The sequence below is a fragment of the Heterodontus francisci genome, chromosome 16, assembly GCF_036365525.1.
Source record: "Heterodontus francisci isolate sHetFra1 chromosome 16, sHetFra1.hap1, whole genome shotgun sequence".
NCBI lineage: Eukaryota > Metazoa > Chordata > Chondrichthyes > Heterodontiformes > Heterodontidae > Heterodontus > Heterodontus francisci.
The window spans coordinates 97153927-97180533 of NC_090386.1; the positions used below are offsets into that span (position 1 = coordinate 97153927).

General features: G+C 44.9%; 1 protein-coding gene across 1 annotated transcript; it reads left to right on the forward strand.

Moving 5' to 3' along the window:
• Positions 1-811: 811 nt before the first annotated feature.
• On the forward strand, positions 812-26130 carry LOC137378392 (large ribosomal subunit protein P1-like). Its single transcript, XM_068048674.1, has 4 exons — positions 812-838; positions 18088-18162; positions 23118-23241; positions 24794-26130. The coding sequence occupies exons 1-4, from the start codon at positions 827-829 to the stop codon at positions 24871-24873; spliced, it is 291 nt and encodes a 96-aa protein (XP_067904775.1). The 5' UTR covers positions 812-826; the 3' UTR covers positions 24874-26130.
• The last annotated feature ends 477 nt before the right edge of the window (positions 26131-26607 follow it).

The following is a 26607-nucleotide window of genomic DNA, read 5'->3' on the forward strand; positions in this document are numbered from 1 at the left end:
TCCGCACTGTCGGAGGGTCAGTACCGAGGGAGTGCCGCACTGTTGGAGGGTCAGTACTGAGGGAGTGCTGCACTGTTGGAGGGTCAGTAGTGAGGGAGTGACGCACTGTCGGAGGGTCAGTACTGAGGGAGCGCCGCACTGTCGGCGGGTCAGTACCGAGGGAGCGCCGCACTGTTGGAGGTGCTGTCTTCTGGATGTGATGTTAAACCGAGGCCCCGTCTCTCCTCTTGGGTGAATATTAAATGTTGAAGATCCCATGGCCGCTATTGGAATGAAGAGCTGGAGAGTCCTCCCTCATGTCCTGTCACCAATATTTATCTCTCAACCCACTTCAGGAGAAGCAGATTATCTGGTCATTGTTATTTGTGGGAGCTTGCTGTGCGCAAATTGGCTGCCAGAGTTCCTAACTTATAACAGTGACTATGCTTCAAAAGTCCTTCCTTGTCCTTATGGATTTTCTGAGTTTGTGAAAGGCACTATATAAATTCAAGTCTTGCGAGTTTCTCTTTGCTTTGAGGAGGAATTTGAGATTTTGAGGATTCTTTGCACTGGAGCAGACAAGGTTAAAAAGAAGTTTAGTGGAGTTTTCTTAAATGATGTTGGAGATGATAGAGTGAATATGAAAAGAAAGAACAAACTTGCTTTTCTAAAGCACCTTTCACAATCTCAGCACATTCCATAACACTTTACAGTGGATAAAGCACTTTTGAAATATAGTCACTCTTGTAGTGTGGGGAATGCAGCAGCCAGCTTGCACAGCAAGATCCCACAACTGAGAACTCCACTGCTCTTTTTCAAGTGGTTCCATGGGATCTTTAACGTACGCATGAGAGGGCAGGTGGGACTTCTGTTTAACCTTTCACCCGAAGACGGCACCGCTGACCATGCAGCACTCAGTACACCCCTGGGACTGTCACCCTAGACTATAGGATCAAGTCTGGGAGTGGCACTTGAACCACTGCCTCATAGGCAAGAGTACTACCACTCAGCCACGCCTGACACCTGAAGATTATTTCCTCTGGTTGCGGAGTTGGAGATGAGCGAGTCATCAAGTTATGACAGAGTTTTGGAGACAAATCTTTGCCAGATTTGGAGGAGCGCAGATATCGGAGGGTTGTAGGGCTGGAGAATACAAAGATAGGGAGGGTTGAAGCATTGGAGGATTTCAAAGCAAGGGTGAGGATTTTAAAAATCGAGGTATTATAAGATCAAAGGCAAATATCAGCCAACAAGCGGAGGGTTGATGAGCGAACAGGACTTGGTGCGAGTCAGGACACAGGCAACAGGTTTGGATGAGTGGATGTTACAGCTGTCATCACCATTAGCCTGAAGAGACAGTTCTTCTCCAGTATTACCAAATGACTGTGAATGGGCCTTGCAATACAGTCGCCAGGTATGGACACTCTGGCTTTGGTCCAATCTAATCTAAGCTCCTTGGTTCTTCATGCTTTTGGCTGTTCTCCTGATGGGAAAGCTTCAAAAGCAATTTAAGCGACAATTGACTCACAAGGAAGAATAAAAGAACTGTGTATCTGTCACACTTTTTTTTGCTGAATTAACCTAGGGAGGATTTTAATTATTGATTTTGCAATTGATACTGTGATTTCAACTCGGCTGCATTGAGGTTAAGTTCACAGAATAGAGCAAGAGGAGAACAAGTAAGGCATTAGGCTTTGGTCGAAGGATCAGTCTGGGGCAGTGAGTTTATTAACACATCTTAAAGAGGGAACCTGGGGGTGTGCTAAAATAGCATTATTCATATGGTCCAAAGGTGGGTAGGGGGAGGGCTGTCAGGCTGTTGCTTGACTAATCTGTGGGACTGCTCTCCCAACTTTGGCACAAGCCCCCAGATGTTAGTAAGGAGGACTTTGCAGGGTCGACAGGGCTGGGTTTGCCGTTGTTGTTTCCGGTGCCTAGGTCGATGCCGGGTGGTCCATCCGGTTTCATTCCTTTTAATGACTTTGTAGCGGTTAGATACAACTGAGTGGCTTGCTGGGCCATTTCAGAGGGCATGTAAGAGTTAATCACATTGCTGTGGGTCTGGAGTCACATGTAGGCCAGGCCAGGTAAGGACAGCAGATTTCGTTCCCTAAAGGACATTAGTGAATCAGATGGGTTTTTACAACAATCGTCAGTGGTTTCACAGCCATCATTAGACTAGCTTTTAATTCCAGATTTATTAATTCAATTCAAATTCCACCTTCTGCTGTGGTGGGATTCGAACCCATGTCTCCAGATCAATACCCTGGGTCTCTGGGTTACTAGTCCAGTGATAATACCACTACGCCACCGCAGCATTGGGCAAAGGTGAAGCTGTGCTGAGGGCCAGCAGCAGCCTCCTTGTAAAGAAGGATATGACATGCTGACAAGCACCGCTTCCCAACTCTCATCCCACCCAATGTTAATCGATCCACTGAACTGGCCACTGTGTTCGGACTCTTCAAGCCATAATACCAGTCCCAAAATGAAATCTAAAGTTGTATTTTTGAAAGAGATGGTGATAATTAAGTCTTTTAGTTTATTGCGGTGTTAGTTCCTTTTGCCATGGGGGGCAGCTTTGCAATGTGAGTTAGAGATTTCTCTCCTATGCAAGCACGAAAATAGTCCCATCTGGGCCAGGGGAGGAATATAGCGTGAAATAAACATAGAAAATCCTAAACACATAGTCGGTCAGGCAGCAGCTGTGGAGAGAGAAACCTAGTTAATGTTTCAGGTCGATGACAATTTACATCCACAAGCATCCCCTACTATAAATGTCAGAAGCAGAACTGGCAGAATGATGTCCTCTGTCAAATATCCCGCCCAGTCTGCCTATCTGTGGTCACGTGTAGTACTCGTCATGCAAGAAGCTTAAGTTAGACCTGCAATTATGTTTTCCAGTGATATTCTATCTCTGAGCCAATGGTTACCATTCGGTAAGCACCAACTGAACACTTTTAGTTTTTTTTTAAGACTTCTCTCTTTGCCCACAACAACCCTGTTTCCCCAACAGAGATGATGTAAAAGTTGTCTCTTGGTTTTGTTTTGGTCTCCTTACCTAAGGAACGATATACGAGATGCAAAAAAGGTTCACTAGACTGATTCCTGGGATGTGGGGATTGTCCTATGAGGAGAGATTGAGTAGACTAGGCGTTGATTACCTAGAGTTTAAAAGAACGAGAGATGATTTCATTGAAACATATAAAATTCTTTAGGGGCTTGACAGGGGAGATGCTGATATTTCTCGTGGCTGGGGCGTCTGAAAATAGGGGTCACAGTGTCAGAATAAGGGTTGGCCATTTAGGACTGAGGTTAGGAAGGTTGCGAATCTTTGGAATTCTTTACCCTAGAGAGCTGTGGATGCTCAGTCATTGAACATATTCAAGACTGAGATTGTTAGATTTTTGGATACGAAGGGAATTATGGGATAGGGGATAGTGCGGGAAGGTAGAGTTGAGGTAGAATATTGGCCATGATCTCGTTGAATGGTGGAGCAGACTTAAAGGGCTAAATGGCCTACTCCAGTTCCTATTTCTTATATATATTATGACTTTGAAACTGGTCCAATAGAAATTACTAACCAGCCACATATGTTGTGACAATGTTTTAGTCTCATGCACGACACAAATAAATGTACCTCTCACATGAACTATCATTCAGTAACCGAAGGAGTAAACCAGCCACAATGATCAAAAAATGCACACTCTGCTTTCCCATTTTACCAACAAACGCTCAAAAAGGTTAAAGTTCACATGTATAAACTATGCAAATGAATATTGAATGGTGTCTGTTAAGTTTATTTACTAACTGGAAATGCAGTTAGGCACACCTGGCTAGTGGCTGACCGATTGGACGAGTCTCTTCCAGGTAAGCACATGATGCTAATTCTGAATTTGGCTGCTCAATTTTATTATTGTAATGTTATGACCAGGTGAGAAATGTGTCTAGGGGTCTTTTGCTGTCTTCACCTGGTCTTATTGTAACGGTTTGATTTTTAAACACTGTGTATTGAGCTCCACCTCTAGCGAATCCTTGTTCACAGCTTTCCAATTATAAGGCAAAGAAACCAACACCAGGTTTTTTCAGGTTTAAAGAAGAAAGAGTTAAATTTATTAAAACTTAAACTCTAATATGGTTCACGCCTACGGATATACGACGTGCCCACGCTAGCATGCACATGCGGTATACACATGCAGATAGGGACAGAAAAGAGAAGAGGAAAATATAGACGAGAGGGGTTTGAGGCAATATCAGAAGATTTTTTTGTTTACTGTGCTTCGAGCTCACTTGATTGTAGGTAGCCGTGCTGTTCATCGGGGCCCAGTGTTCTTTTTAAACCTTCTTCACATAGGAGACTTTTCTCTATTTGAGATTCATGTGTTTTCACAAGATTCAGTTCCATGGGAAAGAGATGGAGGTAGGCAGGACTGGAGAGGTTCTGCTTCAGTTCCAGGAGCACACGGCTTTCTGAGTTCAAATCCTCTGTTGGAAGTTCAAATTCAAAACCTCCAACAGCCAGTCAGTCATGTGACTACAACTGGTCTGACCACTTCTGTGGATTGGGGAAGCAACGACTGGGTTCCTGTGGTTCCAACACTGTCTGTTGTTACGACCGACCGCTCCAGTCAAAGCCCCCAATCAGAATATACAATTCTGATTGTGGTGGGAGAAACGCACCGTTAATTCAATCCGTCACTCCACAGATCGCCTAACATATCATTTAAAACTTTCCAAATTAAAGAAAGACCCAGCCAAATTGTACCATCTATTAACCCCCAAATGAGGCTAACCAAACCAGGTGTCTTTAAATCAACAAATTAACTCTTTAATTAGTAGAACTAAATTCTTAAACAGTATGAAGATATGAATAACATTTAAAATAGAAAAATTAGAGTCCTTGCAAATTTACAGTCCAATGTTGCTTGAGGTCCTCACAGCCGTCCGATGCAGGGGAAAAAAAAAAGGTTCTTCCACAGTAGAACAGTCCGTAGTCTAACTCCAACAGTACGTGATGCTTTCCTTCTCCAGCGAAGTTCAACAATTAATGACTTGCAAACACTTTCAATGGAATCAATCTTACTTTAGCATTTTTGAGGGATAAAAGATTGTCACAGTCTAACTTCCCTTCCTTCAGTTCAAATTACCAGAGATCTCTGTTTTTGGCTTGACTTTTTTAGAATTTTGAGAGATAATAATTAAACAGACTAAAATCCTATTCCTTCCTTAAATGATTGAGAGCTCTTTTTTCAGGTGCTAAAACCAGCTGTCTATGTCCGTGTGTCCTCTTTGTCTGTGTTCTGTTAGAACAAACTGTCTTCAACTAAAAGGCCAGTTTAAAATTGAATTGTAACAAATGTATCGCTTAATACTCACTCCCAGTGACTGTATAGAGGGTAACGAGAATGGCTGTTTCAAAGGCAATGAAAATGCACCTTCCTATAACTCCTGAGACTTGCTGATTCTTAAAGCAATACTGATCCTTTGCAAGCCTTAAAGGCAAACTGCATATTCCCGAAAAAAAAACTACAGGACCATGACACTGTTTCTATTCAAATGTCTTTAGAGTCAGGGGCTTGCAATTTGAAGTTTTAATGTTCATGTGGTGAAATAATGTGTGCCTCTGTCTGGGCAGGTGGGGGGGTTTGCCTGACAGTATGTTGGGTTTTTCCTCCCTGTTTACACCAAATACAGAGAGGGTAGATGATCCAAGTCCTTTTTTAAAAAATATATGTTTGAGATGTGAGCATCACTAGCCAGGTCAGCGTTTATTGCCCATCCCTAATTGCCCTTGAAAAGGTGGTGGTAGCCGCCGCCTTGAACCGCTGCAGTCCATGTGGGGTAGGTACACCCACAGTGCTGTTAGGAAGGGAGTTCCAGGATTTTGACCCAGCGACAGTGAAGGAATGGCAATATAGTTCTAAGTCAGGATAGTGTGTGGTTTGGAGGAGAGCTTGCTGGTGGTGGTGTTCCCATGCATCTACTGCCCTTGTTCTTCTAGATGGTAGAGGTCATGGGTTTGGAAGGTGCTGTCAGAGGAGCCTTGGTGAGTTGCTCATTGCATCTTGTACATGGTACACACTGCTGCCACTGTGCATCAGTGGTGAAGGGAGTGGATGGGATGCCAATCAAGTAGGCTTCTTTGCCCTGGATGGTGTTGAGCTTCTTGACTGTTGTTGCCCAGCCTCGTTCTGCTTTGTATTGGTCACTGGAAGACATACGAGCTGCCGAGGAGTGACTCCTCCTTGCTCTTCCCCCAGTCCCATTTCCCCCTCCTAGGGGAAGTGCCTGCCCTGTACTCAAAACTACTCCAGCTTGGTGTGACTAAGGCTTGGAATTTGTCCCAACTTGCAATCTATTGCATCTCAGCACCTTGCAATGATCAAGCATGTTAGAAATTGGAAGACATTTTGAATTAGAAATTATCAAAAACATTCTACATATATTTGCAAAAGAAAGTTAGATTGCAAACTATTTATTAAAACATGAAAGTGCTAACCGAGCAAAGCTTTAAAACACAGTACAATTTAGTTCTTGTTTTTGTTAATCCTCCTCCCCAATTGCTGAGAGTTGTTCTTCTGTCATGTTTTTCCCAACATATGCATTCTAAAGAAATTAGCAGGATTACAATTTTTAAACTTTATCTTCTGAAATTAGGTGCGCTGTAGCGGATTGAAATTAGGCATGCTGTAGAGGATTGAAGGTTGCTGGAATCTATTTGCTTTTGAAAGTTCTGACGCCTGCTCAAGCACAACTCCACAACACTTCAACAAGTGACCAACTGTTAGTTGAGAGACTCAGTGAGAGCAGATAGCTCAATGACTGAGCCCAAGCCTGACATCACCCAACACCCACGCACACACAAACATCTTCCAGTCACGGGACAGCAATCAGGAGTAGAAATGCTCTCTCTATTCCTTTCTCTCCCTTGCTGTCTCTCACTATTCCTTTCTCTGTCTGTAGCTCACCCTCACCCCTCTGTCCCTCCCCCTTTCCTCTCCCTCTGATTGTGCACTCACTCCCTGGCAGCCCCCTCCTCTCCCTGCTGAGGCTAGATCAGCTAATTGGATAGATTAGGGATGAAACCGAGGCCTTTCTTCAAATCAAACAATGGGTTTGCATTTTATAATGCCTTTCATGTTGTGAAGATATCAGGATGCACCCCACAGCCAACAAAGTACTTTGAAGAGCAGTCAGTGTCATTACTGAAGCAAACACAACAGCCAGACTGCAAAGAGCAAGATCCCTTCTTTGGTGCATGGTTTATTTTTGTCTGATTTTGTCTGTGAAGTGCCTTGGAATGTTTTTCTATGTTAATGACCTTGTATAAATGCAAGTTGTTTTTAAAATTCAAATGAGTCAGTAGAAGATAAAATTGCAGAGTCTGATGAAAGCCTGGAAGAAGGGATGCCTGGTGTAAAAGGCGCACACGAGGTGACACATCTGTGATCCTGAGTGCCTGACAACCTGAAGAGGTTTTCTACTGCTGCCTGCACCACTCACAGCATGCAAACAAATTCTCTATTGTCAACAACCCTGGTTGCACTTTTATTTATTTATTTTATTTAGAGATACATCACTGAAACAGGCCCTTCAGCCCACCGAGTCTGTGCCGAACATCAGCCACCCATTTATACTAATCCTACATTAATCCCATATTCCTACCACATCTCCACCTTCCCTCAATTCCCCCACCACCTACCTATACTAGGGGCAATTTATAATGGCCAATTTACCTATCAACCTGCAAGTCTTTGGCTGTGGGAGGAAACCGGAGCACCCGGAGGAAACCCAAGCAGTCACAGGGAGAACTTGCAAACTCCGCAAAGGCAGTACCCAGAATTGAACCCGGGTCGCTGGAGCTGTGAGGCTGCGGTGCTAACCACTGCGCCCCCTGTTAAGTCAGGAAATCATTGGATCAATTCCCACTTCACCAACTTTAGAATAAAATCTGATACTGAGGGAGTGCTGCATTGTCGGAGGTGCCGCCTTTTGAACGAGACATTAAACCAAGACCTCTTCTGCCTTCTCGGGTGGACATAAAAGATCCCATGTGCTATTTCAAAGAAGAGGGGATTTATCCCTGGTGTCCTGGTCAATATTTATCCTTCAGCCAACATCACTAAAACAAAGCAAAATACTGCAGATGCTGGAAGTTTGAATGAAAAACAGAAAATGCTGGAAATACTCAGCAGGACTGGCAGCATCTGTAGAGAAAGAAACAGAGTTAATCTTTCAGGTCAATGACCTTTCATCAGAATTGGAAAAAGTTAGAAATGTAATAGGTTGTAAGTAGGTCAAATGGGGAGAGTGGAAAAAGAACAAAGGGGAAGGTCTGTGATGGGATGGAAGATGGGAGTCATTAAATGACAAAAGAGGTGGTGGTGCAGGGCCAAAGGGAGTGGTAATAGGACAAGTAAAGAAACAAAATATGTGTCCAACGGAAGTGTGAATGGCAGAATAATGCCCAGCTGCTGTCCAAAAGCAGAAATGAGAGGAAAACAAGATTAATCCCAAAACATGCAAAGAAAACAAAACAAAATGGGGGCAATGATTACTGTCTGAAATTGTTGAACACAAGTTTGAAAAGTGTCTAATCGATAGATGAGGTGCTGTTCTTCGATTTGAGATGGAGGTTCGGGGGGAGCGTAAAGGAATAAAGCTGAGTCTTTTGCCAAGGTCAGATCGTTCAAGGTCAGAGAGAGGAAGATCGGAGGGTATCGTGAGTACACAGCAAGGGGTGAGATTAGAAGAAGGGATGGGGTCAGAGGAAAGTGAAGGGGAAGAAAGATCTGGAGGGGCGTGGAGATCCATGAGTTTTTGCGATCCTTAACACCTGAAACGAGAACAAGTCTTTTGTTAAGTTGCCGGATAAGATGGATGAAAAGAAACCGCAGAGCAGGACAGCTTTGTGTTAGAGTGAGCGGTGCTGCTGAAGAGAGAGATCGAGAGTGTGCATGTGGTGGCGCATGGCACTGAGTGTGGATATCAGGATATGGCGAGAACAGTTCAAGTAATGTTGAATGTCTAGGAGACACCTGTAATCGTGGATGCATCTGAACATGAAGAGTGGAATTTCAGTTGGAATCCATGCGGAATAAGTCGGAGCCGGACACGGTTGGTGAGGAAGGGCATGTGGCTATGAAAGCAGAGTTTAGTAGATACCTGATCAAACACAAGAAGGGAAATAGAAAGCAATGACGATGAACAAGGTGAAAGAGACAAACGGAAATCTCTGAGAGATAAGCAGAACCTCTTCAAAGTTGGTATTCCTGGAAAATAAGATTATCTGGTCATTTTCACACTGCTGTTTGTGGGAGCTTGCTGTGTGCAAATTGGCTGCTACGTGTCTTACATTACAACAGTGACTACACTTCAAAAGTACTTCATTGACTGTAAGTGCTTTGGGACATCTGGGAACCATGAAAGGCGTTATATAACTGTCAATTCTTCCTGTTCCTTTCCTGTAAGACAGCAGATTAATGTGAGAGAGGAATCGGAAGCAGTCAGTTGCAGAGAAGTAGAGGGTGAGTCAATCTCCATCCACTTACACTTCAGTAGGTCATTTACCAGTTGAAATGGCTGTGGTCTGGTATTGTTTTTGGAGAAGTGGATTCTGATGAATAGTTGCCGAATTCTAAATTTTTTTTAAATGAATGTTTTTGTTTGTTTACCCATGTGCCCCCCCACCCAAAACAGGAGAGCAGCCATTTTGTACTAGACTACAGGATTGTGGGTATGGTCCCAAAGCCCATGGACTTTGCTGCAGGAGTTCCTCAGGGCAGTATTCTAGGCCCAACCTAGCTGCTTCATCAATGATCTGCCCTACATCATAAGATCAGAAGTGAGAATGTTGGTTGGTGATTGCACAGTGTTCAACTCCATTCACAATTCCTCAGATAATTAAGTAGCCTGTTCCCGCATGCAGCAAGACCTGGATGACATCCAGGTTTAGGCTGATAAGTGGCAAGGAACATTCACAGCCCACAAATGTCAGGCAATGGCCACCTCCCATTGACAATCAATGACATTACTGTCACTGAATATTCTACCATGAACATCCTGGGGGCACCGCCATTGAGCAGGAACTCAACCAGACCAGCCACATAAATGACATTCATAATACTTCTGTGAAGTGCTTTGGGACGTTTTACTGCATTCAAAGTGCTTGTATAAATGCAGGTTTTTTATGGCTAGTAGTCTAGGTCAGAGGCTAGACATTGTGCGATGAATAACTCATCTAACACCGCAGCACCTCTCCACCATCTATAAGGCACGTGTCAGGAGTGTGATGGAATATTCTCCATTTTCCTGGATAAGTACAGCTGCAACAACACTCAAGGAGCTTGACACCATCCAGGACAAAGCAGCTTGCTTGATCAGCAACTTGTTCACTGCTTAAACAGTCACTCCCTCTACCACCAGCACACAGTGGCAGCAAAGTATACCATCTACAAGGTACGCTGCAGCAATTCACCAAGGTTCCTTGCAAATCCGTAACCTCTACCACCTAGAAGGACAAGGGCAGCAGGTACATAGGAATACCACCACCTGCAAGTTCCCCTCCAAGCCACACACCATCCTGACTTGGAAATATATCGCTGTTCCTTCATCGCTGGATCATCTTTGGAACTCCCTACTTAGTAGCACTGGAGGAGCACCTTCACCATGTGTACTGTAGCAATTCACGAAGGCAGCTCACTAACCTCTCAAGGGCAACTAGGCTTGGGCATTAAGTGCTGAGATTGCCGATAATGGCCACAAGCTACGAATGACTTTTTAAAAATAAGCTTCTCTGGTATTCCTTTGAATTTAGAGGCTGAGGTGTTTAAAGTGGTTAATGGATGTAATAGGATGGATACAGAGAAATTATTTCCTCTGCTGGGAGAAGTCAGAGCAAGGAGGCATAATCTTAGAATGAGAGTTAGGCCATTTAGGAATCTTTAAAAATTCATTCATGAGATGTGGGCATCGCTGGCCAGGCCAGCATTTATTGCCCATGCCTAATTGCCCTTGAGAAGGTGGTGGTGAGCTGCCTTCTTGAACCACTGCAGTCCATGTGGGATCAGGAAATACTTTTATACGAAGAGTGTTTGAAATCAGGAACTGTCACTCAAAAGGCTGTGGATGTTTGGGATCAGTTGATATTTTCAAGACTGAGGTTGATAGATTTTTGTTGGGTAAGGTTGTTCATAAATATGGAGCAAAGGTGGGTAAATGGAGTTAAATTGCTGATCAGCCATGATCTGATTTGAACAGTGGAATAGGCTTGAGAAGTTGAATGACTTCTTGCTGTTCCTACATCTTGGAGGAAAATTTCTGGCAGAGGCAGAACATGAATGGTTTGGAAATGTGAGCACACCTCATTTGATGATATATGGCTCAGCTCGCGCACTCAGAGACTCCTCCCAAGTGTCTCAGTCGCTCAATGTGTCTAGGCCAACAGCAATGGAACAAGAGGGGGTGAGTGAGAACCGGTTTCTGGAGCCCCTCAGAATGAAGGCTTCACAACAACAGTTTGCATTTATAAAACACTTTTAACGTAGGCAAACCTCCTAAGGTGCTTCACAGGAGCAATTGTCAAACAAAATGACAATGAACCACAAAAGCAGATATTAGGATAGGTGACCAAAGAGGTATGTTTAAAGGAGCTCCTTAAAGAAGGAGACAGGCGGAGAGGTTTAGGAAAAGAGTTCCAGAGCTTAGGGCTCGGGCAGCTGAAGCCACGGCCGTCAATGGTGGAGGTAATGAAATCGGGGATGCGCAAGAGGCCAGAATTAGAGGAGCACAGAGATCTCTGAGGGTTGTAGGTCTGGAAGAGGTTACAGAGATAGCAGGGGGCAAGGCAATGGAGGAGTTTGAAAACAAGGATTAGAAACGTATAATAAAGACATTGCAACAGAAATAAAGTTTGACATTAAGGGGCCACAATATGATCAATAACACCCCGATATGTGCTTGTGCAGGAATCCTACGATAGTGAACAAACTCTCAAACGTATTTCAGGAGACTAGCAAAAGGGAGTAAACTGGGGGTTGTGGGGAGCAGACAAGTTATAAGTTGATGGAAAGGAGATAGATTCCCTTGAGCGGGAGCAGGAAAGAAAACTATCTTGGTTGGAGGGAGAGAGTAGAAAGTAATATGGACACACCTTTATGTGGTACATTGGAGGATGGGAGCCAAAGAGAGAACCTATTTACATGGGGGAAGGGGTGATGGATTGTGCAGGTTGCATGAAGGGAGAGATACTCTGTCAGGATGGGGGTAACTTTGAGGGTTGGCGGAGAGACTGACCCCTTGAGCAGGGAGTGGATGGGGAACTAACATTTGTTATTGGGATGAGACTATCGCTAGTTCCAGGAATGGAGCTGTCAGTAGCTGTTGAGGTTTTAACAGGCCCACAATCGTCGACCATTATATGAGCAAGAGAATGGGATTTCCACTTGCTTTATTCCTTATTTTGATAAAAATAGAATGGAGCCGAATTTCAATTTAGAAGTCATCGCCAACTGCCCCCCCCCCCCCCCCCCCCCCCGCAGTCCAAGTAGGGTTGCCAGCCCTTAAGGATTGCCCTGGAATCTCCAAGAATTAATTGCCAGGACACTGCTGCAAGCAATCGGGGAGAAACATCATGGGGCCATTAAAAATTGTGTTATTAAAAGAATTTTCTTTGAATGCTTTATTTTATTATAAGAATATTGGAGATAGGGAAAAAAGCTGTCTGACTCACAGTCACGAATCAGCCAATTGGGTAATGAGTCTGATCACTTTCCAGTTGGCCATGGGAAGTGAGGCACTGTGAGGATGAACATGCCAGGAAACTAATGGCGGGAGTGTGAGGGCGGGGTGTTGGAGGCATCTCCAGGAACACATCAAACCAGTGTTGGCAACTCGATCCCCAAACTCTGTCACACAGAAGGAAACCATTGGCACTGCCCTGACGGTGAAGGGAAGCAATGCTTAGGGCCAGAGCTCTTCACAGAGCAAAAAGCTGTGAATTCTGAAATGCACAAGAGATGAGCCTATCCTTTTCGGAGAGAGCAGGCCTGAAAGCACAGCGAGCTGAGAAGAGATTCCTGTCTGTGCAGTGAATGGCTGACTCCTGCTCCCAATGCCCAACTGAGCTCCTAATTTTATCTGGGCTTGTCCAAAAGGTTCTCGAATCAGAAACTTTGACAAAGGGTGTGAATCTCTGATTGAGGTGTAGAGTTCCAAAGAAATTCTTTTTTTTTAAAAAGTTACCTTTTTGTCTCCTTGTTTTCTTCTCTGGGATTCATAACATAAGAGACATTCTTGTCTAATCTTCTACCTCAGCTGCACTTTCCTGCATTATCCCCATTTCCCTTAATTGCCTTCATATCCAAAAATCTATTTATCAGTCTAGAATATGCTGAATGACTCAGCATCCACAGCTCTCTGGGGTAGAGAATTCCAAAGCTTCACAACCCGCTGAATGAAGAAATTTCTCTTCATTTCAATCCCAAATGGCCGACTCCTTATCCTGAGACTCTGAACAACAACAACTTGCATTCAAGTAGCACCTTTAACATAGTAAAACTGTCCAAGACACTCTGCTCTTCTTCAAAATAGTGCCATGGGATTATTTTACCTGCCTGAGAGTGCAGGCAGGACCTCAGTTCAATGCCTCACCTGAAAGGCAGCACCTCCAACTGCACAGTACTCCTTCTGTACTGCACAGGGATCGTCAGCATGGATTTTTGTGCTTAAGCCCTAGATTGGGACATGAACCCACCACCTCTGGCTCAGAGGTGAGAGTGCTACTAATTGAACCACAACTGACACCCAACATGAAAGGTGTTATATAAATATGTTGTTGTTAAGGAGTGACTTGAAAAGAGAGAGTTAGAAAGGCGGAGAGGTTTTGGGAAGGAACTGGTGTGTTTTAGGATACGGGTGGCATAATGTTGGATAGGCTGAAATTTACAAAGTTCTCATATACCTTTTAATGCTAAATAATAGCTTGGACATGCATCTAACAGTCAGGCACAGAGCTTATGGTGGAAAGTGACTGCTCCACACGCACACACACACACCTCCCAACAGGCTTACTGTGGTCATGCTTTTGAGTATGAGCTCAGTGCAGACAGCTCCATTTCCTGTTAGTTGTTGGAGGAAGTATGACTGCATTGTTATAACGCTGAAGGGATTGATTCACAATTCCTTTCCAATTTGCATGGATTTAGAGAGGAAGGGACCTGGTGCCATTTCCTGTTTCTGCACTTTTGTTGCTGTCTTTTGAAAGAGCTCCGAATCTTATGTTCCACTGTGGTAATGGTCAGTAATGTGGGAGAATCTAGATTTAGGGGTCACTGTTTAAAAATAAGGGGTCGCCCATTTAAGACAGAGATGAGAATTTTTTTTCTCAGAGGGTCATGAGTCTTTGGAGTTCTCTTCCTGAAAAGGTGGTGGAAGCAGTGTGTTTGAATATTTTTAAGGCAGAGCTAAATAGATAGGGGGTGAAAGGTTATTGGGGGTAGGCGGGAATGTGGAGTTGAGGTTACAATTAGATCAGCCATTTCTTATTGAATGGCGGAGCAGGCTCGAGGGGCCCAAGGGGCCTACTCCTAATTCATATGAAATTGTGTTACTGCACTGGGTTTAACTGATAGTATTTATCTTGTTATTTATAATTCCCAAAGCTTTCTATAGAAAGTACTTTAGAGTAAAACATTGGGCCAGATTTTCAAAGCACTTGGGGGGCGAGCACAGGTATGGGCGCTGATTGGAGATCTCGTTCCCTGAAGGGGTTTCTAGATCCTGACGGCTCCGGGATGTGCTCCAATTTTCAAAGTGAAGGCTGGGGTGAGGGAGTTGTGAATCCGCTTGCCTCCAATTAATGTCCCATTAAGCTTCATGAGGAGCTTATTAACGGACTGGGAAGGGGGAGAATGCAACTTTCAATTGGGAAATTGGGGAACCTGAACCGCCTGGTGTGTGTAAGTGCACAGCTGTCAGGTTCACTGCAGAGAGAAGTGTTATTTAAATAAGGCTAAAAATCTCAGGACCTGGGGGATCTTGTTTTGGATCTTACACATTTCCTCTCATCCGGCCACTCTCCTGTGTTGTTAGGCTGCTAGCCCTCCAAGATGCTGCCTGCTCGCTTCTGCAAGGCAGCAGCAGCTGGCCCCCTCATGGCTGCCATCTTCCTTTACCCCTCCCACCTCCTGGTAACACTCAACACTGCTAATTGGGGGCCCAGCTCACCACCATCCCAATCAGGCCATTTACATTTAAAGGTGGCGTCAAGTGAGCAATGCAGGTGCGATGTGGAACACGGGCATCTTGTTCCCAACCCCAAATTGAAAATCCAGCCCACAATTGTCATTGAACTGAGTCATTTAAACATGTCTAAACTCCAGTGAGCCTCAACATAACCATTTTATCATAGAATCATGGAGCACAGAAGGAGGCCATTTGGCCCATCGTTGAAAGGGCTATTCAATGAATGCCTCTTTCCCTGGAGCCCTGGATTTTTTTTTTCCTTTTCAGGTATTTATCCAGTTGCCTTTTGAATGTTATTATTGAATCTGCTTCAATGGCCTGTAAACAATTAAACAATTCGTCAGATACAGGAGAAATGCCGTGAACAACAGATGCCCCTCTACATTGCTTTCATTGATCTCACCAAAGCCTTTGACCTCGTCAGCAGACGTGGTCTCTTCAGACTACTAGAAAAGATCGGATGTCCACCAAAGCTACTAAGTATCATCACCTCATTCCATGACAATATGAAAGGCACAATTCAACATGGTGGCTCCTCATCAGAGCCCTTTCCTATCCTGAGTGGTGTGAAACAGGGCTGTGTTCTCGCACCCACACTTTTTGGGATTTTCTTCTCCCTGCTGCTTTCACATGCGTTCAAATCCTCTGAAGAAGGAATTTTCCTCCACACAAGATCAGGGGGCAGGTTGTTCAACCTTGCCCGTCTAAGAGCGAAGTCCAAAGTACGGAAAGTCCTCATCAGAGAACTCCTCTTTGCTGACGATGCTGCTTTAACATCTCACACTGAAGAATGCCTGCAGAGTCTCATCGACAGGTTTGCGTCTGCCTGCAATGAATTTGGCCTAACCATCAGCCTCAAGAAAACGAACATCATGGGGCAGGATGTCAGAAATGCTCCATCCATCAATATTGGCGACCACGCTCTGGAAGTGGTTCAAGAGTTCACCTACCTAGGCTCAACTATCACCAGTAACCTGTCTCTAGATGCAGAAATCAACAAGCGCATGGGTAAGGCTTCCACTGCTATGTTCAGACTGGCCAAGAGAGTGTGGGAAAATGGCGCACTGACACGGAACACAAAAGTCCGAGTGTATCAGGCCTGTGTCCTCAGTACCTTGCTCTACGGCAGCGAGGCCTGGACAACGTATGCCAGCCAAGAGCGACGTCTCAATTCATTCCATCTTCGCTGCCTTCGGAGAATACTTGGCATCAGGTGGCAGGACTATATCTCCAACACAGAAGTCCTTGAAGCGGCCAACATCCCCAGCTTATACACACTACTGAGTCAGCGGCGCTTGAGATGGCTTGGCCATGTGAGCCGCATGGAAGATGGCAGGATCCCCAAAGACACATTGTACAGCGAGCTCGCCACTGGTATCAGACCCACCGGCCGTCCATGTCTCCGTTATAAAGACGTCTGCAAACGCGACATGAAATCGTGTGACATTGATCACAAGTCGTGGGAGTCGGTTGCCAGCATTCGCCAGAGCTGGCGGGCAGCCATAAAGACAGGGCTAAATTGTGGCGAGTCGAAGAGACTTAGTAGTTGGCAGGAAAAAAGACAGAGGCGCAAGGGGAGAGCCAACTGTGCAACAGCCCCAACAAACAAATTTCTCTGCAGCACCTGTGGAAGAGCCTGTCACTCCAGAATTGGCCTTTATAGCCACTCCAGGCGCTGCTTCACAAACCACTGACCACCTCCAGGCGCGTATCCATTGTCTCTCGAGATAAGGAGGCCCAAAAGAAAGAAACAATTAAAGCAAGAATAGAAACTTTCCAAGCTGGGAGAGGTAGTTGCTGCCTCATGTTTTTCCTGAAGGAGCTGATTCTCGTGTGGCACAGTTCACCAGACTGCTAGGATATTGACTGAATGGCCATTTTTGTGTGAGCCTTTAAGACAGTTTGTGCTGGGAGATATTCAGCTATGGAGGGCACCATAGCTGACCACAGGTTGTCCCTGCCTTGCAGCAGCAGTTGCTGGGATTTTGACCAGGTGCTATCTGCTTCTGTCTCCTCTCCACCCGCAACCCAGCTTCAGCACCTTGAGAACACTGAAGTCAGGTGTACATCTGTTGCTGCTTTGGATTGGCTGATTCAGCAGAGAACAGGGATACAACCTGGGGTCTGGCTATTTAAACAACAACCGAAACTTGCATTTATATAGCACCTCTAACATAGTAAACCATCCCAAGGTACTTCACAGGAGCATTATAAAACAACAGTTGATACTGAAGCACATAAGGAGATATTAGGACAGATCTTGTTCAAAGCAATAGGTTTTAAGGCTCGTCTTAAAGGAGACAGAGAGAGAGTGGAGAAGTTTAGGGAGGGAACTCCAGAGCTGAGATCCCAGGTAGCTGAAGCACAGCCGCCAATGGTGAAGTGATTAAAACCAGGGATGTTCAAGAGCCTAGCATTGGGGAAATACAGATATCTTAGAGGGTTGTGGCGCTGGCGGAAGTTATAGAGATGGGGAGCGAAGCCATGGAGAGATTTGAAAACAAGGTTGAGAATTTTAAAATTGGGGCATTGCTGGACCGGGAGCCAATGTAGGTCAGCGAGCATAGGGAAAGGTGGGTGAACAGGAATTGATGCGAGTTCAGACAGGAGCAGCAGTGCTTTGAATGAGCTGATGTTTATGGCGGATACAGGGTGGAAGGCCAGTCAGGTGTTTGTTGGAATAATCAAGCCCGGAGGTAACAAAAGAATGAATGAAGGTTTCAGCAGCTGAGGAGCAGAGGCAGGGATGTAGACGGGTGATGTTACAGGGGTGGAGGTAAGAGAATGCAGTACCTTTAGGTGCTGAGGAAGTGGGATATTCTGCTTGGAACAGGGTGGTTCATCTGTTTTGTCCTGTTCCTTTCACAGGAGGATAAGCTGAATGCTTTGATAAAAGCTGCGGGTGTTACGGTGGAGCCGTTCTGGCCAGGATTGTTTGCAAAGGTATTGCACTCAATAATTAAAGATTTTATTTGTCAATCTGTAGAGATTTGCACCATTATAGTTTAAATCTAGCTTAGGCAGAGGATCTCTACACCCTCATGTGCAGGGAGCCCTGTTCAAATCTACACAAATCACTGGAAATGAAAATCAAGGGTTCTGACATTAAAATGGTTTGGGGAGTTCGGCACATTGTCAAATATTTTAAATGTATATAATGATTTTTCTGGCCTTTTTAATCCATTACCACTTTAAACAACACATGTTAGAGACTTTGGAGGATGATCACATTGCTGGAACCTAAGAGCAAAATCAAGATTGAGACCTGATAGAGCTTGTGTTAGGGGTTTGGGTCAATACTGAGTGTGTGTGTTAGGGGTTTGAGTGTGTGATGAGTGTGTGTTAGGGGGTTGAGTGTGTGTTAGGGGGTTGAGTGTGTGATGAGTGTGTGTTAGGGGTTTGAGTTTGTACTGAGAGTGTGTGTTAGGGGTTTGAGTGTGTGATGAGTGTGTGTTGGGGTTTGAGTTTGTACTGAGAGTGTGTGTTAGGGGTTTGAGTCTAATGAGAGTGTGTGTTAGGGGATTGAGTCTGTATTGAGTGTGTGTATTAGGGGTTTGAATCTACTGTGTGTGTGTGTTAGGGGTTTGAGTGTGCAATGAGTGTGTGTGTTAGGGGCTTGAGTCTGTACTGAGTGTGTGTTAGGGGTTTGAGTGTGTGATGAGTGTATGTGTTAGGGGTTTGAGTGTGTAATGAGTGTGTGTGTTAGGGGCTTGCGTCTGTACTGAGTGTGTAACGAGTGTGTGTTAGGGGTTTGAGTGTGTAACGAGTGTGTGTTAGGGGCTTGAGTCTGTACTGAGTGTGTGTTAGGGGCTTGAGTCAGTACTGAGAGTGTGTCTTAGGGGTTTGAGTCTACTGAGTGTGTGTATTAGGGGTTTGAGTCTGTAATGAGTGGGCGTGAGGGGTTTGTGTCCACTGAGTGGGTATGTGTTAGGGGTTTGAGTCTGTATTGAGTGTGTTTGTGTTAGGGGTTTGAGTGTGTGTGTGTTAGGGGCTTGCGTCTGTACTGAGTGTGTGTGTGTATGTGTTAGGGGTTTGAGTGTGTAATGAGAGTGTGTGTGTTAGGGGTTTGAGTGTGTAATGAGCGTGTGTGTTAGGGGTTTGAGTGTGTACTGAGTGTGTGTATTAGGGGCTTGCGTCTGTACTGAGTGTGTGTGTATTAGGGGTTTGAGTGTGTGTGTTAGGGTCTTGAGTCTCTAATGAGTGTGTGTGTTAGGGGTTTGAGTCTCTAATGAGTGTGTGTGTGTTAGGGGTTTGAGTGTGTAATGAGTGTGTGTGTGTTAGGGGTTTGAGTGTGTAATGAGTGTGTGTGTGTTAGGGGTTTGAGTGTGTAATGAGTGTGTGTGTGTTAGGGGTTTGAGTGTGTAATGAGTGTGTGTGTGTTAGGGGTTTGAGTGTGTAATGAGTGTGTGTGTGTTAGGGGTTTGAGTGTGTAATGAGTGTGTGTGTGTTAGGGGTTTGAGTGTGTAATGAGTGTGTGTGTGTTAGGGGTTTGAGTGTGTAATGAGTGTGTGTGTGTTAGGGGTTTGAGTGTGTAATGAGTGTGTGTGTGTTAGGGGTTTGAGTGTGTAATGAGTGTGTGTGTGTTAGGGGTTTGAGTGTGTAATGAGTGTGTGTGTGTTAGGGGTTTGAGTGTGTAATGAGTGTGTGTGTGTTAGGGGTTTGAGTGTGTAATGAGTGTGTGTGTTAGGGGTTTGAGTGTGTAATGAGTGTGTGTGTGTTAGGGGTTTGAGTGTGTAATGAGTGTGTGTATTAGGGGCTTGTGTCTACTGAGTGTGTGTGTGTTAGGGGTTTGAGTGTGTAATGAGTTTGAGTGTGTAATGAGTGTGTGTGTTAGGGGTTTGAGTGTGTAATGAGTGTGTGTATTAGGGGCTTGCGTCTGTACTGAGTGTGTGTGTGTTAGGGGTTTGAGTGTTTGTGTTAGGGGTTTGAGTGTTTGTGTTAGGGGTTTGAGTGTTTGTGTTAGGGGTTTGAGTGTGTGTATTAGGGGTTTGAGTGTGTAATGAGTGTGTGTGTTAGGGGTTTGAGTGTGTATTGGGTGTGTGTGTGTTAGGGGTTTGAGTGTGTGTGTTAGGGGTTTGAGTGTGTGTGTTAGGGGTTTGAGTGTGTATTGGGTGTGTGTGTGTTAGGGGTTTGAGTGTGTATTGGGTGTGTGTGTGTTAGGGGTTTGAGTGTGTATTGGGTGTGTGTGTGTTAGGGGTTTGAGTGTGTATTGGGTGTGTGTGTGTTAGGGGTTTGAGTGTGTATTGGGTGTGTGTGTGTTAGGGGTTTGAGTGTGTGTGTTAGGGGTTTGAGTGTGTGTGTTAGGGGTTTGAGTGTGTGTGTTAGGGGTTTGAGTGTGTAATGAGAGTGTGTGTGTTAGGGGTTTGAGTGTGTAATGAGAGTGTGTGTGTTAGGGGTTTGAGTGTGTAATGAGAGTGTGTGTGTTAGGGGTTTGAGTGTGTAATGAGAGTGTGTGTGTTAGGGGTTTGAGTGTGTAATGAGAGTGTGTGTGTTAGGGGTTTGAGTGTGTAATGAGAGTGTGTGTGTTAGGGGTTTGAGTGTGTACTGAGTGTGTGTGTTAGGGGTTTGAGTGTGTGTGTTAGGGGTTTGAGTGTGTAATGAGAGTGTGTGTGTTAGGGGTTTGAGTGTGTAATGAGAGTGTGTGTGTTAGGGGTTTGAGTGTGTAATGAGAGTGTGTGTGTTAGGGGTTTGAGTGTGTAATGAGAGTGTGTGTGTTAGGGGTTTGAGTGTGTAATGAGTGTGTGTATTAGGGGCTTGCGCCTGTACTGAGTGTGTGTGTATTAGGGGTTTGAGTGTGTGTGTTAGGGGCTTGAGTCTGTACTGAGTGTGTGTGTTAGGGGTTTGAGTGTGTGTGTTAGGGGTTTGAGTGTGTGTGTTAGGGGTTTGAGTGTGTGTGTTAGGGGTTTGAGTGTGTAATGAGTGTGTGTGTTAGGGGTTTGAGTGTGTAATGAGTGTGTGTGTTAGGGGTTTGAGTGTGTAATGAGTGTGTGTGTGTTAGGGGTTTGAGTGTGTAATGAGTGTGTGTGTGTTAGGGGTTTGAGTGTGTAATGAGTGTGTGTGTGTTAGGGGCTTGAGTCTGTACTGAGTGTGTGTATTAGGGGTTTGAGTCTGTACTGAGTGTGTGTGTTAGGGGTTTGAGTGTGTGTGTTAGGGGTTTGAGTGTGTGTGTTAGGGGTTTGAGTGTGTAATGAGTGTGTGTATTAGGGGTTTGAGTCTGTAATGAGTGGGCGTGAGAGGTTTGTGTCTACTGAGTGGGTGTGTGTTAGGGGTTTCAGTCTGTACTGAGTGTGTGTGTTAGGGGTTTGAGTGTGTGTGTTAGGGGTTTGAGTGTGTAATGAGCGTGTGTATTAGGGGTTTGAGTCTGTAATGAGTAGGCGTGAGGGGTTTGTGTCTACTGAGTGGGTGTGTGTTTGGGTTTCAGTTTGTACTGAGTGTGTGTGTGTTAGGGGGCTTGAGTCTGTCCTGAGTGTGTGTTAGGGGTTTGAGTCTACTGAGTGTGTGTTAGGGGTTTGAGTGTGTAATGAGTGTGTGTATTAGGGGTTTGAGTCTGTAATGAGTGGGCGTGAGGGGTTTGTGTCTACTGAGTGGGTGTGTGTTAGGGGGCTTGAGTCTGTACTGTGAGTGTGTTAGGGTTTTGAGTCTGTACTGTGAGTGTGTGTGTTGGGGTCGAGTGCTTTATCATTATTCATTCTTAGGATATGGACAAACGGAGGGATGCATAGAATAGGCCATAGCCAGAGAAATGCTGAATTCTGTGGGGGAAGTTACAGAGATGAGGCTGTACTGGGATTTAAACAGTGGGAATTATAAGTTGGAGATGTTGTATAAGTGGGAGCCGATGTTGGTCTGCAAGGAGAAAGGTGATGGGTAAACTGGAGTTGATGGAAGTCAGGATATGAACAGCACATGAGCTGAAGTTTATGGTAGGCGGCAAATTGCCAGTCGTTTGAGGAGTATTGGAATAGTCTAGTTTGGAGATAGGGTGAGTTGAAACAAAGGCTGAGATGGACGCTGTTCTGGAGTTGGCACTAGGCAGTATTGGTGGTGATGGTGTGGTCAACCATCTCAAGTACTGCCTTCCTAATGTTGCCCACAAGCCAAAAACACATACTGAAAACCTCAGACGGTTCCTTGAGCTTTCAGGAGGCTCCGTCATGAGTTTATAGTTGTTCAGAGGGAGTAACCGTTTCCTCCTCCACATTACAAAAGGATTCGAAGGCACTAGTGAAGGTGCAAAAAAAGGTTCACAAGGATGATACCAGAGCTGAGAGCTTACAGCTATCAGGCATGATTGATCAAGCTGAGGTTATTTTCTGTAGAAAAGAGTAGGCTGAATGTTAACCTGATAGACGTCTTTAAAGTTTGGAAAATATTTTGATAGTGTAGACATAAAGACATTTCCACTTGAGAATGGAACTCGGGGCCATAAATAATAAGATAGTCACTAATAAATCCAGTAGGGAATTCAGGAGAAACGTCTTTACCCAGAGAGTGGTGAGAATGTGGAACTCGCTACCACAGGGAGTGATTGAAGTGAATAGTATCGATACATTTAAGAGGAAGCTGGATAATCACATGAGGGAGAAAGGAAAAGAAGGTTATGTTGATAGGGTGAGATGAAGAGGGGTGTGAAGAAGCTCATATGGAATATAAACACTGGCATGGACCTGTTGGGCCGAATAGCCTGTTACTGTGCTGTAGATTCTGTGTAAGAATTAGGAGACTCCTCGAAGGAGTAACACTCTAGAGACTCCCTGATGGACAAGCGGTAGGTCAGAGGGAGCAATGCTGTGCAGGATTCCAAGTGCGCCAGCTTGTGCAGTCTGCTTGACCCACAGTGGGATCCCTTCTGCTGAGAACTGATTTAATTGAGTCTTATGCTTCCGTCTTACCCACAGGCCCTGAGCAACGTGAACATCGGCAATCTGATCTGTAACATTGGCGCTGGGGGCCCTTTACCCCTGGGTGTTTCCACTCCTGGTGGAGCAGCTGCAGCTGGGGGGGCTCCTGCGGCCAGTGATGGTAAGTCAGTACCTAGAGCATAGTACATGGAAACATTTTGGCTACTTTATTACATAGAGATTTTAACTGTGGCTGTCAGGCTTGTTTCAGTGGGTAGAACCCTCTCGCATCAGAACGTTGTGGGTTCAAGACCCATTCCAGAGACGTGACCACAAAATCCAGGCTGACATTCCAATACAGTACTGAGGGAGTGCTGCACTGTCAGAGGGGTAGTACTGAGGGAGTGCTGCACTGTCAAATACCGTCTTTCGGATGAGACGTTAAATTGAGGGCCCATCTGCCCTCTCAGATGGATGTAAAAGATCCCAGAGCATTGTTTGAAAGAAGAGCAGGGGAGTTCTCTGACCAATATTTATTCCTCAATCAACATCACTAAAAAAGATTATCAGATGATTATCACATTGCTGTTTGTAGGAGCTTACTGTACACAAATTGGCTGCCATATCTCCCAACTTTTCAACAGTGATGGCACTGGAATATTTGATTGGCTGTGAAGTGCTTTGGGATGTTCTGAAGTTGTGAAAGTCACGATATTAATGCAAGTTCTTTCTTTACAGTTGTCATTCATTGAATCTCCCTTGTGAAGTACTACAAGCTGAAATGCCCACCTGCATCAAGCAGTAGGCTCTTTTAACATGCAAGTGGGCGTAACAGCCATATTAAGACAGAAGTGTGCAGGGTGTACAATGGGCAGGATCTGCCCAGTCACCTGGAAAAAAGTCCAGGTGAAAGTGAAGCCCAGATGTCAGTGTTCAAGGAACTATGAGGAACTGGAGTGCCTCACTAGGGGCTGATGCCACACCAGGTACCCCTTCCCCTGCCGTGAATCAACCCCTGTTCCCCTCCCCCATCCGGACCGACTGTTTTCTGGTGTAATGCTGGCCGGGCCCCCTCAGGGTGACTGTTTTTCCCCTGACTTCAGCGCGCGTGAGGGTGTGGTGATGAGGCCTCAGCCCTTAAAATGGACAGAGCCCCGTCTGTGTTATCAACACACTCTGCCACTCAGCTGCCCCACAGTCAAGATCATGTTCTCTCCATTGGTGTGCTTGCTCGAGAGGCATTGAGTTCATACGTTTTTGCCAGTGACAAAAGAGAATGGTTAGCAATGGAAACACTGGTGGCTGGTATGGTGGATGCTGTTTCTCGATTTTCAAGAGGGAGCTGGACTAGTTCCTGATTAGGGCAGAGATTGCATCATATATAGAAGGTAAGAATATACATAAGAAATAAGAGCTGGAGTAGGCCATTCAGCCCTATGAGCCTGCTCCGCCATTCAGTAAGATCATGACTGATCTACCTCAACTCCACATTCCTGCACTGTCCCCATATCCCTTAACTTCCTTAAAATCTATCAATTTCAGTCTTGAATATACTCAACCACTGAGCATCCGTAGCTCTCTGGGGTAGAGAATTCCAGCTATCAGGTGGCATGGGGTAGGCACACAGACCAACTGCTCTTTTCCCTGCCCGCCAGTTTTCGCATGTTCATGTGAAACATGACTCAGCAAGCTCGGTACTGCTGCCAAACATAACCTCTGTTTCATCCCCACAGCTGAAGAAAAGAAAGCTGAGGTTAAGGAGGAATCGGACGAGTCTGATGAAGACATGGGCTTTGGGCTGTTCGATGATTAGTCTGTGCCCTCTTAACAAGAAGGTTTACTGAAGAGCTTCCTAACCACAGCAAGAGTGACCCCCAAAACCCAAGCCAAACCAAAGCTCACAAAATGGATAGAAAAGATGGCAGGAAACACAGTTGGTCACTTCCTGGATAACTAGATGTTCAGTTGGAGTTGATGCTTCATTTAACCAAATTCCTTTGTATCAGGCAGTCTTTGTTGAGACCCGTACTACATTGGACTGGTTCCTGTACTGGTAACATTGAGCATGCTTCCAGTGGCTATCGTGCCACGTACCAACACTGGCCTGAGTTGGTTTTGGCTGAGATTTGGGAGTTAGATCTTCCTGTTTCTGCATGCGTCCCTTGCACTTTAGACCTGCTGTAGCGTGTACCCTCTGACATCAGCTTCCTCAGAGTGAGTGGCAAAACTTCCTCCTTTGTAAACATAATGCTAGAGGCTGGGACACTGGAGGGTTTAGGTTTAAGGAGGGGAGTGGGGAAGCAGAAACAACAAAATTCAACCCTGCCCCCTACACCTGCCCCTGAAATGCAATATTGAGAAGTAGGAGAATTTAGGGCAGAATAAACTTGCAATATTTTACTGTAAAGTACACTGCTTAGAGCTTAAATATAGTTTTATTTTTCTTAAGATCTTAAATTAATTTATAATAGTAATATAAGATGGCTTGTTAGGAAATAGTCTCTGACTGTCCATTCAGGAAGGTTGCACTGAGGATGCCTATTGTATGCATTGTATTGAACCATGTACTTGCACCCATACATAAGGGGGCAAGGGAGACTGGACTTGACGAGATGGAGAGATGGAGCTTTGCATTCTTTTACTGGATGTTGCACTAATTAGCTTAAATTCACTGTGGTCTGCTTTTATTTCTTGAAGGGGCATTGTCGCCTGCTAAAGCACCTTGCGGGAGACTGCCAGATTTTACAAAGCTCCAGTACAAACCATTTCCGTTCACCTGGTCTGAACCTTGTGGCACTTTTCTCCTCTCCCACCCCTGTTAGTTATTCCAGGAGTTAAGCCCATTTAAAAATAACACTATGATATAGTGAGAGTGGCCCCTTTAAAGGGTGAAAATTACTTCTTTCAAACGTCAGTAACTAAATATTCAATACATTGTGGAAATTATTGTAATATTTTCGCCTCCTGCATGCAGCAAGCGTGTCCAAACATTTGTCCAAATGATGCAATTGAAAATGTTTGCTATCCTCACTTACAACTGTGTGTGGCAATAAAGGCTGCAGTTATTCCAGGCGGGTCTTGCTTTTGGTCTCAGTAAAAGATGAAGTCGGTGGTCCTGTGTAACTTTTTTATTCGGGATGGAGAATCGGTTCATGCTGTAGTTAATATCGTTGAGGGTTTGGAGGGACTGCGAATCAACTAGTTTCAGCAGGCCTTTCAACAACAACAGGTTGTATTTAAATAGCGCCTTTAATGTCCCAAGATGCTTCACAGCAGCGATTATCAGACAAAATTTGACACCTGGCCAGGTAAGGGTAATGATAGCATCATGGTAATACAAAGAACAAAGAAAATTACAGCACAGGAACAGGCCCTTCGGCCCTCCAAGCCTGCGCCGATCCAGATCCTCTATCTAAACATGTCGCCTATTTTCTAAGGGTCTGTATCTCTTTGCTTCCTGCCCATTCATGTATCTGTCTAGATACATCTTAAAAGATGCTATCGTGCCCGCGTCTACCACCTCCGCTGGCAACGCGTTCCAGGCACC

What these genes read in the sequence shown, in the direction of transcription:
- LOC137378392 (XM_068048674.1), top strand. An exon ending in GGCCAGGATTGTTTGCAAAG is followed by an intron (nt 18,163 to 23,117) that starts GTATTGCACTCA and finishes TCTTACCCACAG; the next exon opens with GCCCTGAGCAACGTGAACAT. An exon ending in GGCTCCTGCGGCCAGTGATG is followed by an intron (nt 23,242 to 24,793) that starts GTAAGTCAGTAC and finishes TCATCCCCACAG; the next exon opens with CTGAAGAAAAGAAAGCTGAG.